Source organism: Megalobrama amblycephala, linkage group LG12 (genome assembly GCF_018812025.1).
Source record: "Megalobrama amblycephala isolate DHTTF-2021 linkage group LG12, ASM1881202v1, whole genome shotgun sequence".
In the NCBI taxonomy this organism is placed as follows: Eukaryota; Metazoa; Chordata; class Actinopteri; order Cypriniformes; family Xenocyprididae; genus Megalobrama; species Megalobrama amblycephala.
Window position 1 is genome coordinate 19197570 of NC_063055.1, and position 14615 is coordinate 19212184.

A 14615-nucleotide genomic window follows, 5' to 3' on the forward strand; every position below is an offset into this window, starting at 1 on the left:
GCATATTCACCCAAAAGAAACGTTAAACAACTGTTAGTTTACAACAATAAACTTACATTAATATATCTCTTGTTGTTTTTTCGAAAATCTCCCACTCGATTTGAGCAAATCAGTTAAAGAGGTTGAAAAACACCTATTACCGTGTGACAACACCCCAAAATCGGGAAACGTCCCTTTTTGTTCCGCAGAGACCGGTTGGTCACAGCGTCTGACGCAGTACCATAGGCGCAGTACTAAATTCTCGCGATATCGTTCATGTTTGGAGTTTTGGCATCTCGCGATATGTGGTGTGTTTATGGAACAGCTATCGCGCGCGCTGCAGCGGGATTCAATGGCCGCTTGTTTTAGTTACGTTATTACGAATATAACAATTATATATTAGTTTAATTTTAGTTTTGTTCTGCTTTGAAATTGCAGGTTATTTTAGAGATATATTTGTCTGTCGTTGAATGTATTTGATGTGCTCTGAGTTGATGTTAGCCTGCTTTCTTTTTTCGTGCTAACAGTCGGCGCTCTGAACGGCTTCACATTTTAATTTATCAAACTCGTCGGAACAAGTAATTCGTCATGGGCTACCTAAAGTTAATAGAGATTGAAAACTTTAAGTCTTACAAAGGCAGACAGATAATCGGCCCTTTCCACAAGTTTACAGCGATTATTGGGCCGAATGGATCAGGTAAGTGTGTTCGCTCATAATAACACTTAAGTATAATCGCACGTTTAAACATATTAACACATGTACATCACCCCATTCATTTATACTCAATATTTTACATTCAAATAAGCGTCAAGCAAACGTGCGTGAATGGTTTATGTCAAATTCTTCAAAATAATCGATAGTTCCTTATAGTAAGAGAGTGCTGCATCTGAAGTGGCTGTAGTGGCATTCAGATGTGTTTACACAGACTTTAATGCAGCTCAGAGGTGGTATGCATGCATTGTAAATGTGGTATGAAGGCATTTTTAAGGGTGTTAACATTTAGGTGTACTGTACAAGAAATAACTCGGACCTCTTTCAGTACCAATAAAGTGAACGGTTAAAAAAAAACTTGACTTATCATAAGCCATATTTACTGTTTTTGAGCCATTAAATATGACTTTATTGTTATGTTTTTTTTTTTATTGCAATTATTATCAGTGTTTCATGCAGGATTTTGTGAGACTATGGTAGGTGAACCTCAGAGCCTTTAGGGGGGACCGGTTAAATGCTCCCTCATAAGAAAATGTTGTACATGTTAAAGTTAAATGCATCAGTGTCCACTTTGAGAGCAAAAGTAAGAGCTACAACCCCTATTTCATTTACTAAATTGAACAGAATAAATCAATTCTTTGCATTAGCTGCTTTTCCACTGTTGAGCCAACAGCCTACTGAGATAAGTTAAGTTTGAGACTTTCCAAAAAGGACTCTTTGCGACTCCAAAATGACACCAAGGAATCCATATAATTCAAAACTACTTTGCACACCAAAGCACATATAATAAACATTCCAGAACATAGTTTTCAATTGTATTTTTTAACATTTTCATAATTCAGTGTATGTAATCAGTGCAACAGCAAAAAATGAGAATGTTGCATTTGTATAGAAGCTTGTGTTCCCAAAGTAATTTGTTCTATTCTCTCACTTGACTTATACACTGATGCAACTTATTCAGTTTTTTTTTCTTTTTTTCTGAACAATGCCATTTTGACACATTGCGATTTATATTAAGGTGAGACTTTTTTGGTAAGTGATGTACTGACAGGGTTCTCTGTTTACAACTTTATTTGAGAGATTTTTTTCTTAAGAAAAACTGATGTGTACTGTACCTGATATCCAAATTGATAAATATCAAATCAAGATTAGAATCGAATGAAGAGGTTGTGATTCAGATCTAGTTTTTTTTTGTTTTTGTGCTGTATTTATTCTGTCTTTTTTTATATTTATCTAATGAAAGCTTTTTATAATCAGGCAAATCCAATCTCATGGATGCTATCAGCTTTGTTCTGGCAGAGAAGACCAGTAACTTACGTGTGAAAACATTGAAGGATTTGATTCATGGAGCTCCAGTGGGTAAACCTGCGGCTAACCGAGCATTTGTGACCATGGTGTACCAGCAGGACAGTGGACAGGAGCTTTCATTCTCCAGAATCATCATAGGTACTTCACACACTTTAAATAAGAACAAATAAACAAATTAGCAATCGCACAAACAAATACAACTGAACAAAGTTGAGGTACAGAATTTGAATGTAAATAATAATAAAATAATTCCTTTTATAACTAAAATATTTATTAATCTTTATTAAATTTAAAGGTGTAGTTCACCCAAAAATGAAAATTCTGTCATTAATTACTCATCCTCATGTCGTTCCAAGCCTGTAAGGCTTTTGTTCATACACAGAACACAAATGGAGATCTTTATGATGAATTCTGCCAGATTTCTGTCCCTCCATTGTCAGTCTAAGCAACTGACACTTTGACTCTTGAAAAAGTTCATAAAGAGATTGTAAAACTAATCCATATGTATTGAGTGTTTTTTTTTTTTCTGAAGAAACACAATTGCTTTATATGATAAACAGATTGATTGGCTTTTATTCACATATAAACATTCATCAACTCGCACATCAGTTCTGGTAAACTGAAGCCTTTACCAATTAGGTTCATTCTCGTGTTATGCAGCAAGTTTGAGCTTCCGGAAGAGGTTTGTTCTCGCGCATCAAGTAGGTTCGGTTGAGCTTCTGTTTATATTCACTGATCAATGTTTATATGCGAATAAAAGCCTAAATTAAATCTGTTCATCAAATGATAATAATAAGCATAAATAAGCATCCTTTAATTTTATACTATGTGTGTCACTGTTTCCCATACATTAATTAGACTGTGGCAGCCCACCAAAATCTAATTTGTCCCGCCACAGTCTCAAAATTAAACGGAAATTAGGCCTGTCACGATATTTAAATAACTAATTGATAATTGTGCTCTTTTATACGGCAAAAACGGAGCAAAAGAAACAGACTAGCACCAATTAAGTTTTCGTGCACTATATTCATCTGAAGCCATTCCATAGCTTCATGTGAGGGACAGAAGAATATGTACATTGTTAAATTTAAGTTCAAGGAAACTCATCTTCCATCCGCTGCAGCTGTCAATCATTCTGTTCAGCACTCAAACAGCGTGTCACGTTCGGTAACGACAGTCAGCACGGTAAAACTCTCCAGTATGATATATTCCAATTATAATACTTGATGTGTAGATAAAGGGCTGTGGATTTGCATAAAATTACTTTATCTTGCTGCAGTTTATTGCTGTTTCTGAACGATGTCATCATACTGGCTACAGGTTGTCTGTTAGATCGCACAACACAAGGACTATGAATTGGCGTCACAAGAACAATAACTGGAATTTAAAAGTAAGAAGAAACATATGATTAATAAACTGTTAGATGCAGATACGTAGGGATTCTCTTTGTGCCAGCGCAATTGCACGATGTGACTCAATATTGCTTTAACCACATTCTCTATCCGGGATGCACATAAAGCGGATTGTGCTGCTGTTTTGAAACGTTTTATATTATCATCGTTTTACATACTGAAAGATTATTAATAGCCTAATTTGTTCCGTCATATCTATCATATCTTGTTGCCCCATTAAAGGGATAGTTCACCCAAAGATGAAAATTTGATGTTTATCTGCTTACCCCCAGCGCATCCAAGATGTAGGTGATTTTGTTTCTTCAGTAGAACACAAATGATGATTTTTAACTCCAACCGTTGCCGTCTGTCAGTCAAATAATGCTAGTGGATGGGAACTTCTACTATAAGAGTAAATAAAACTTGCATAGACAGGTCCAAATTAAACCCTGCGGATCATGACGACACATTGATGTCCTAAGACAAGAAACGATCGGTTTGTGCGAGAAACCGAACAGTATTTATATAATTTTTTAACTCTAGTACACCAGTATGTCCAACCGCGTTCAGCATTCGCTTAGTGAGGTCTGATCGCGCTCTGACAGCGGCAGTGATGTCTCGCGCATATACTTCAATGAGAGACATCACTGCCGGCAGACGGCAACGGTTGGAGTTAAAAATCATCATTTGTGTTCTACTGAAGAAACAAAGTCACCTACATCTTGGATGTGCTGGGGGTAAGCAGATAAACATCAAATTTTCATTTTTGGGTGAACTATCCCTTTAAAAAGCTGCACAATACATTTAAAATAAAAGTCTTTTAATCTTAGATTATAAATACATATAATTATTTACATTCATTTATAAATATAATCAAAAATATAGTTTTTTCATTTAAGAATATAAATAGTCATTTTACACTTTTTATTGCATATTTAGATTTTATGAAATTACTGTGCAAAGTGTTTTTCAAGAATTAGGCTAGCATACTTTTTGCTGCTGAATTATATAGTCACCTAGATTTTATTTATTTTTTTGGTCAGCTTATGATCATATATTTTTATTCAATTGTTATTTTTCTCTATAATGAAGTAGTGTGTTTAGTACATTCTGGATTGTGTTTAACAAATCAGAGTGACTATTAGTTCCACAAATACAGATAGATACAGGCCCCCACTAATTATTCTAGAAATAAATTAATTCAACAAAGGTAACCTCTTTTGCTACATATTTTTAATGGTTTAAATGTATACTCTACATGTTTGACCACTTATGAACTATCATTTAGCCTACTATATGTTGTGTGACTAATGTGCCCTACCATCACCAATAAATAAATTACTATTAGAGCACAAAATTGTTTACAAGAGAACAAATTTCTTCATTGATCTAGTCACTTGCTCTCAGAATGCACCACATTTATGCATTTAAATTTAAAATGTACAACATTGTCCTCCGGGGGGGGGGATGAGTCCATCTAGACCCCCCTAGATGGACTCATGTCCACCCACCACAGTCTCAAAAAACCCTGTGGGAAACAGTTGTGTATATATAATTCTTTACATTCATATATAAATATGAAACATACATTAATGTATATGAAAACATTAATGTGTTTTATAAGAATACAAATTGTAATTTCTTTTATTAACATTAGACTTAAGATTTAGATTTAGATTTTATAAAATTAATCTGTAACAAAGATTTTTTCAAGAATTACTTTTGCTACTGAATTATACACCGTTTAATATTTTCTTTGTCATAGCTTATGATTACATATTTTTATTAATTTGTTTACTCTGTAATAAACTAGTGTGTATTTTGTGGATTCTGGATTGTTTAACAAATAAGAGAGTGACCGTTAGTTTATGGTTTATATGAATGATACATTTTATGGCCTTTTCTGTGATTGCCCAGTTTGTTGTGATTGTTTCTTACTTTAATATTTAAGGTGTTAACTGTAATCTTACACTGCATAATGATGACTAACAAAGTATTAAATTTGTCACAATTATTTAATGATGCACACAAATTCATGGCAAAGCAATTAAACAATCATCGTAATCGTCAAAGCCATAAAACTGGCAATTAATCGGCATAACCACAGTTATTTTTTTAGACAATCACCTGTTAAATTTCATAATCATGACAGCCCTAGACAGGTGGTACAAGTAAGCTCTGTAAGTTGTTTACTTTCATTATTATTGTAGTGTTGTGTTTATGCGTTCATGTGTTTTGGAGGAGGCATAGCTTTGGAGTCACTCTGAAGGGAGGGTGGGATCTCATGCTTTCATTGCTAGCTTGCTATTGCTAGCCTACCTTTAATGTTAATCATACAACAAAAGAAAATTAGAAAATCAGCCACTGCTTGACTGAATACCTTTTAATATATTTATTAAGAATCAGTGTAGTTAATTTATAGTGAGGGAAGCCTATGCAGCATTTTGCTTTTTACATTTAATTTCTCACTTGAATACTACTGTTAAATAGACCTACTGTTGCCTACCTGAGAAATTTAAAGCATTGTTTATTTCATTTGAATATTTTTTTATATTGTATTTGTCTTGTTTGTAATTTGCATATTTGCTTATTTTTAATAATAAAGATAAAATAAAAGTAAAATAACTATATTATTAAAGTAAAAATATTAAATTACTCATATCGTGAAATAAAATTTTCGTCCTATCCAACCTGTTCAGAATTGTGAAAGGTTAGCAATTGTTAATATGATTGATAATGTGAAAAAGCAGGGCAGGAAAATGCTTGTCATTTGAGATTTTAGTTTTTTAAAATTAATTTATAAAACAATGAATTTTAAGTTGTCATATTATTCAATTACTGATATCTTGACAACTACTTGTAGGGCTATATTTTTAAAATGGGGAAATTAGTTTGGCTGTTTGGCTGCTTCAGTAACATACTTGTAGGTAATTTGAAACTGCAGTAAGTTTTTTTTTTTTTTTTTTTTTTTTTTTTTTTATTATTAAATGTGCAGCTGTAGAACAGAGTGGAATGCTTTTATTACTCATTTATTTTTACTGCATTCATATCTAAACTGTTTTTGTCTTGTGTAGGTTCCTCATCAGAGTACCGCATCAATAATAAAGTGGTGGGTCTGTCTGAATACAGTGATGAACTGGAGAAACTGGGAATTCTCATCAAGGCCAGAAACTTCCTTGTCTTTCAGGTTATTAGAGCAGCTTCTTTATAATTGTTCAATTTTAGTATGTAAAGTATGTAAATATGTAATTTCAGTGCACCAAACTGAATATGTTTGTTTGGCAAGCAGTTCTGGGCTGCTTTTCACAAAAGCATCATAAGCCTAGTGTATCATAGAACCATTTGTTCTCAGAATGCACCAGATTTATGCATTTAAATTTAAAATGTACAACATTTTCCTCCGGGGGGGGGGGAATGCCCCCGGACCCCCCTAGATGGACTCATGTCCACCCACCACAGTCTCAAAAAACCCTGTGGGAAACAGTTGTGTATAGTTAATTCTTTACATTCATACATAAATATGAAACATACATTAATGTATATGAAAACATTAATGTGTTTTATAAGAATACAAATTGTAATTTCTTTTATTAACATTAGATTTAAGATTTAGATTTTATAAAATTAATCTGTAACAAAGATTTTTTCAAAAGTTACTTTTGCTACTGAATTATACACTGTTTAATATTTTCTTTGTCATAGCTTATGATTACATATTTTTATTAATTCGTTTTCTCTGTAATAAACTAGTGTGTATTTTGTGGATTCTGGATTGTTTAACAAATAAGAGAGTGACCGTTAGTTTATGGTTTATATGAATGATACATTTTATGGCCAGTTCTGGGCTGTGTTTCTCAAAAGCATCGTAAGCCTAGTGTATCATAGAACCATTGGCACCAATGATCTCTACGATCAACTTAGCTCACGATGCTTCTGGGGAATGCAGCCCTGATTGGTGATGCTACATCAGAGATGACGTGTTTTTGTAGGCCATCCCGGAAGTTAGCGGCGCACAGGTTCCCTCGATTGAAAGCCTATGCATTTTTCCCATAGACTTTTGGAAAATCGCAAAAAATAAGCTCTGTGTTTAACAAAGGGTTATGACACTTACATGTTTTGTCTATCAAGATAATCTTTACAAGTTAACACAATATTTATACATTTTGAAGCCTAAATGAAGTTGTCAGATATAAAAAGCTAACAGTAGGCTATAAACGGACTACAGCACACCATGGTCGCAGATCAACGATACTGATACTGATACATTGACTTCGGTACCGATTCCTGAACGATACCTTTTTCGATACCAATTTTATAAAATCTGTTCTAACAAGATTACATTACCTCTAAAAATCTTTTGTTTTGTTTTTTTAAGTTTGTTGACTTTTTTTTTTTTTTACAGACTCAAAGACTCATCTCCTGAGCCACTGCACAAAGGAATAAAAAAGCACAAATGAACCAAATTTAACCAACACACTAAATCAATGCAAATAGTTTTAATAAAGTTCAGTTTTCAATCTAAAAAGTCAGTATGTGAGGATCACTGCAGATCTTTTTAAATCACTCAGCAATTGAAAAACATCCCCCTTAAAAACATACTACCGCGTATGTAGCCACATGACTCTGCCCCGTCCAGTCAGTGGCATGAAAGCAAAACACGGAGGTGAACACCGGTTCAACGCATAGTGATGGCGCGCGAGCGGTGAGCCTTGCGTCTTCACTAAACTTTGTCAGTTGTATTTGTTTTATGGTTTGGACATTCAATCGATTAGACGATCGGATGTGTATTATTATATCGAGCTACCGTGCTCGTGCAGCTGCGCTGTGGCACGAACACTCATACAAACAGTAGCTGCGCAAAACATGAAGATCGCGCGCACAGAGAGGAACGCAGAAACTAGTTGTCAGCGCTGTCCTGTGATTTGTCACTAAAGTAGCTTAGAAACTCAACTTATTATAGCATATATTTTTCTACTTTTGAAGGAACTATTTACAACCCACAGCTTCACACTTAATAGAGAGACGGCATGACCAATTCACACATGCAATCACTCGTACTGGTACTGTGCTAATTTATCTTTATCTGATTTTCAATGAGCAGAAATCTGTAAGAAATCTTACGAACATAGATAAAATAACTGCTGATAGTGAGCTATGATGTCAGATCGCTCTTTCAATAGGAAAAAAATCCCACCTTTAATAGTCAATCATATTTACAGTACAAACATTGTCAGTAAACTATGAGGGCAAAAAAAAAAAAAAAACGTTCATTAATCGTAATCGAGGTAAAATGTTCAATTATATCCCACATTTCTGCCACAATACCACGGTGCAATAAGTGTTACTACATGTGTTACTACATAGTGTTAAATGATGGCGATTTGTAGATTTATAAAGCCTTCTGACTTTGTCAGCATGGGTTCATCTGGCTTAGTTTAAATCACTGAGACATTTGTGTTCTTTGCTGAAATCAGGTGCTTCTCACTGGATCTCACAACACTGTTTAGTGCTCGCATGACCAAGGCCGATCAGCGAGTAAATGCATTTGCTCTAGTTAGCTCGCACTGCGTTGCCATTTGAATTTTGATCCAAGTGGACAAATGGTCCATGTGGTGCTGTTCAAATATTTTTTTTCCCCCTGCTTTTAGCACATAAACATTATTAAACATTTATCAAACTCTTGATACCATTTTATCAAGGAAAATCATATCGTGATAATTATCATTATCGTTTTATCGCCCAGCCCTACTATGGTTTTTTTTTTGTTTGTTTTGTTTTTTTTTCCTCAGGGTGCGGTCGAGTCAATTGCAATGAAGAACCCCAAAGAGAGGACTGCTCTCTTTGAAGAGATTTCTCGCTCTGGAGAGCTTGCTCAAGAGTACGACAGACTCAAGAAAGAAATGGTGAAGGCTGAGGAGGACACACAGTTTAACTACCATCGGAAGAAAAACATCGCTGCTGAGCGAAAAGAAGCCAAGCAGGAGAAAGAAGAGGTGGGCTCCTAATGTAGTCATGCTAGTAAATTTTTTTTTAAAATTTTTTTTTTTTTTCTCTCAGGGATAAATTTGGAAATAAAGAAATACATTTATTTGAGCATTAGAGATCCTAAAGGCAGACATGCAACTATAAGTTTATAATCTGAGCTATGTTCTTCATGTGTTGTGTGCAGGCGGAGCGTTACCAGCGGCTGAAGGATGAGGTGGTGCGCGCTCATGTACAGTTACAGCTCTTTAAACTCTACCACAACGAATCTGAGATTGAGAAGCTGAACCGAGAGCTGACCCACCGCAACAAAGAAATTGATAAGGACAGGAAACGCATGGACCGTGTGGAGGAGGAGCTGAAAGACAAGAAGAAGGAGCTGGGCAGAATGATGAGAGACCAACAGATGATTGAGAAAGAGATCAAGTGAGTCTGAGGCCCTAACACTCACATTTTAAAACATTTTTTTTCAGCAATAAAACTTGTTTCAAATGAAAATCTATATATTTTAAAAATGTAATTATTCATAATTGACGTTTGTTTGCCATGTATGTACAGTGGGTACGGAAAGTATTCAGACCCCCTTAAATTTTTCACTCTTTGTTATATTGCAGCCATTTGCTAAAATCATTTAAGTTCATTTTTTTCCTCATTAATGTACACACAGCACCCCATATTGACAGAAAAACACAGAATTGTTGACATTTTTGCAGATTTATTAAAAAAGAAAAACTGAAATATCACATGATCCTAAGTATTCAGACCCTTTGCTCAGTATTTAGTAGAAGCACCCTTTTGATCTAATACAGCCATGAGTCTTTTTGGGAAAGATGCAACAAGTTTTTCACACCTGGATTTGGGGATCCTCTGCCATTCCTCCTTGTAGATCCTCTCCAGTTCTGTCAGGTTGGATGGTAAACGTTGGTGGACAGCCATTTTTAGGTCTCTCCAGAGATGCTCAATTGGGTTTAAGTCAGGGCTCTGGCTGGGCCATTCAAGAACAGTCACGGAGTTGTTGTGAAGCCACTCCTTCATTATTTTAGCTGTGTGCTTAGGGTCATTGTCTTGTTGGAAGGTAAACCTTCGGCCCAGTCTGAGGTCCTGAGCACTCTGGAGAAGGTTTTCGTCCAGGATATCCCTGTACTTGGCCGCATTCATCTTACCCTCGATTGCAACCAGTCGTCCTGTCCCTGCAGCTGAAAAACACCCCCACAGCATGATGCTGCCACCACCATGCTTCACTGTTGGGACTGTATTGGACAGGTGATGAGCAGTGCCTGGTTTTCTCCACACATACCGCTTAGAATTAATCTTGGTCTCATCAGACCAGAGTCATCCGACTGCATCTCTGGAGCTCAGCCACAGTGATTTTTGGGTTCTTCTTTACCTCTCTCACCAAGGCTCTTCTCCCCCGATAGCTCAGTTTGGCCAGACGGCCAGCTCTAGGAAGGGTTCTGGTCATCCCAAACATCTTCCATTTAAGGATAATGGAGGCCACTGTGCTCTTAGGAACCTTAAGTGCAGCAGAATTTTTTTTGTAACCTTGGCCAGATCTGTGCCTTGCCACAATTCTGTCTCTGAGCTCTTCAGGCAGTTCCTTTGACCTCATGATTCTCATTTGCTCTGACATGCACTGTGAGCTGTAAGGTCTTATATAGACAGGTGTGTGGCTTTCCTAATCAAGTCCAATCAGTATAATAAAACACAGCTGGACTCAAATGAAGGTGTAGAACCATCTCAAGGATGATCAGAAGAAATGGACAGCACCTGAGTTAAATATGTGAGTGTCTCAGCAAAGGGTCTGAATACTTGGGATCATGTGATATTTCAGTTTTTCTTTTTTAATAAATATGCAAAAATGTCAACAATTCTGTGTTTTTCTGTCAATATGGGGTGCTGTGTGTACATTGAGGGAAAAAAAAAAGAACATTTTAGCAAATGGCTGCAATATAACAAAGAGTGAAAAATTTAAGGGGGTCTGAATACTTTCCGTACCCACTGTACACCATCCAATTCTGATGTAGCACAACAAGCTTAAATTTCATTGGACAACCTAAAGTTGAGTGTTTTTAACCCGATTTATGAATTAGACCGGGATATACCTGAAGAACTGCACACTTGTGTTGGAATCTCAGAATTACAGTAACAGGGTATAATTACGCTGAAGGGATGAGCATTTTTCAAAAATATTGTATTTGAATATATGGGCTCATAAAAAAAAAAAAAAAAAAAAAATTCAATATTTGTTTATTTAAATGAAGTTTAAATGAAGTTTTTTTTTTTTTTTAAACCAAGTTTTGGTCACCGTTTCTGAACAAGCTTGCGATTAGGCAACATACACAACAATCTTACGTTATGTATATTTAGGTTTTCTTTTAGCAGAAAACATTAAACAATATGTGTAAACAAAAAATATAAAGAACAAAAGCATTAAAGCTTAAGCAGAGGGAATGGGGAAAAAAATTTTTGTACAGAAAATTATTGTACAGTATGTACATATCGGTGTATGGTTATCGTGTTTATATTTTTTTTTACACGTTCATGTTGAGAAAAACAATAATATCCACATGCTCGGGTGAGAGTTGGCTCCATAGTTTGATAACAATAGGTAAGGCCGGCTGCAGAGAAAATGCGTTCTGCTTACACAGATGTTGCAGGGACACAAGGAGAACGGAGCTTAGTTTCTTACAGTGCTTTGTGTTTTCTATTAGTTTACCTTTCTCCCTCAACGAAACTTAAAGGAAGCATATGTCTCGAGATCATTTTATTATCTGCTAAGTCAGGGGTAGGCAAGTTTGGTCCTAGAGAGCCGTTGTCCTGCAGAGTTTAGCTCCAACCTTAAAGGTGCCCTAGATTCAAAAACTGAATTTACCTCGGCATAGTTGAATAACAAGTGTTCAGTACATGGAAATGACATACAGTGAGTCTCAAACTCCATTGTTTCCTCCTCCTTATATAAATCTCATTTGCTAAAACGACCTCCGAGGAACAGGTGAATCTCAACATAACACTGATTGTTACGTAACAGTCGGGATCATTAATATGATGACCCCAATATTTGCATATGCCAGCTCATGTTCAATGCATTACACAAGGGCAGAACGTCTGGATCTGTGCACAGCTGAATCATCAGACTAGGTAAGCAAGCAAGGACAATAGTGAAAAATGGCAGATGGAGCAATAATAACTGACATGATCCATGATATCATGATATTTTTAGTGATGTTTGTAAATTGTCTTTCTAAATGTTTCGTTAGCATGTTGCTAATGTACTGTTAAATGTGGTTAAAGTTACCATCATTTATTACTGTATTCACGGAGTCAAGAGCTGTCGTTATTTTCATTATTAAACACTTTCAGTCTGTATAGTTCATAAACAACTTTATTCTTTATAAATCTCTCTAACAGTGTGTAATGTTAGCTTCAGCCATGGAGCACAGCCTCAAACTCATTCAGAATCAAATGTAAACATCCAAATACATTAGATTAGACATGTTGCATGACGAACACTTTGTAAAGATCCATTTTGAGGGTTATATTAGCTGTGTGAACTTTATGTTGTTTAAGGCAAGCGCGAGCTCTTGGGGCGTGGAGCATGAGAATTAAAGGGGCCGCGTAGCCTGAATCGGCGCATTTATAATGATGCCCCTAAATGGGCAGTTAAAAAAAAAAAAAAACTATGGGGTATTTTGAGCTGAAACTTCAGACACATTCAGAGGACACCTAAGACTTATATTACATCTTTTGAAAACATGTTCTTTGGCACCTTTAATCAAACATACCTGAACAAGCTAATCAAGCTCCTCAGGATTACTAAGGCTATAGGCAGGTGAGATGATTTTTTTTTTTTTTTTTTTTTTTTCTCTCCAGGGTTGAGCTAAACTCTGCAGGACAGCGCAATATTTGAATATTCGACTATTCGTGCACATCCCTGTATTTAATTATACTGCAACTAAAAATGCACTGTGAATTCTCCTTGTGAAATGTACTGTTGCAACAATCTGTACATACTGCAACCAGTGTCTAAAACACAGGAAATTAAAGGGATAGTTCACGTAAAAACGAAAACTGTCATTATTTACTCACCCTCATGTTGTTCTAAACCTGTATGAGTTTATGTGTTCTGTTGAACACAAAGATATTTTAAAGAATGTTGGAAACAGTTGATGGAACCTATTGACTTCCGTAGTCAATGGGTGCCATCAACTGTCTGGTTACCCACATTCTTTAAAATATCATCTTTTCTGTTCAACAGAAGAAAGAAACTCATACAGATTTGGAACCACTTGAGGGTGAGTAAGGGTGAAATTGTGTAAATCTGAGAAATTGTTTGGTGGAGGGGAAGGGTATGTGCTGGTTACTGCATGATGATTGAAATCATGGCCATCTTAACCCCTTAAAGGGTTAGTTCACCCAAAAATGAAAATGATGTCATTAATGACTCACCCTCATGTCGTTCCACACCCGTAAGACCTCCATTCATCTTCGGAACACAGTTTAAGATATTTTGGATTTAGTCTAACAGCTTTCTGTCCCTCCATTGAAAGTGTAGGTATGGTGCACTGTCCATGTCCAGAAAGGTAATAAAAACATCATCAAAGTAGTCCATGTGACATCAGTGGGTTAGTTAGAAGTTTTGAAGCATCTAAAATACATTTTATAAAATACATTTTATTTTTTAAAATAACAAAAAATACGACTTTATTCAGCATTGTCTTTTCTTCCAGGTCTGTGTATATCCACAGTGATGCTGCTGCTTCTTCTTCTACGGCGGTTGGCATCCAGCTTATTGGTGCATTACCGCCCCCTTCTGCTCCCAGATAAGAGCACCAATAAGCTGGATGCCAACCGCCGTAGAAGAAGAAGCAGCGTCACTGTGGATATACACAGACCCGGAAGAGAAGACAATGCTGAATAAAGTCGTAGTTTTTGTTATTTTTGGACCAAAATGTATTTTAGATGCTTCAAAAACTTCTAACTAACCCACTGATGTCACATGGACTACTTTGATGATGTTTTTATTACCTTTCTGGACATGGACAGTCTACCATACAAACACTTTCAATGGAGGGACAGAAAGCTCTCGGACTAAATCTAAAATATCTTAAACTGTGTTCCGAAGATGAACGGAGGTCTTATGGGTTTGGAATGGCATGACAGTGAATCATTAATGACATAATTTTCATTTTTGGGTGAACTAACCCTTTAAGCCTGAAGTGTCCCGTCGGCGGGACACACCTCTC

At 35.9% G+C, this 14615-nt stretch overlaps 1 protein-coding gene across 1 annotated transcript in view; it reads left to right on the top strand.

Moving 5' to 3' along the window:
• Positions 1-295: 295 nt before the first annotated feature.
• smc1al (structural maintenance of chromosomes 1A, like) overlaps positions 296-14615 on the top strand; it is an 83059-nt gene continuing 68739 nt past the window's right edge. Inside the window, exons 1-5 of the mRNA XM_048209446.1 lie at positions 296-676; positions 1949-2137; positions 6465-6577; positions 9180-9383; positions 9560-9798. Coding sequence (XP_048065403.1) covers positions 568-676; positions 1949-2137; positions 6465-6577; positions 9180-9383; positions 9560-9798 — 854 coding nt within the window. The 5' untranslated portion in view covers positions 296-567. The remainder of the gene's footprint in view (positions 677-1948; positions 2138-6464; positions 6578-9179; positions 9384-9559; positions 9799-14615) is intronic.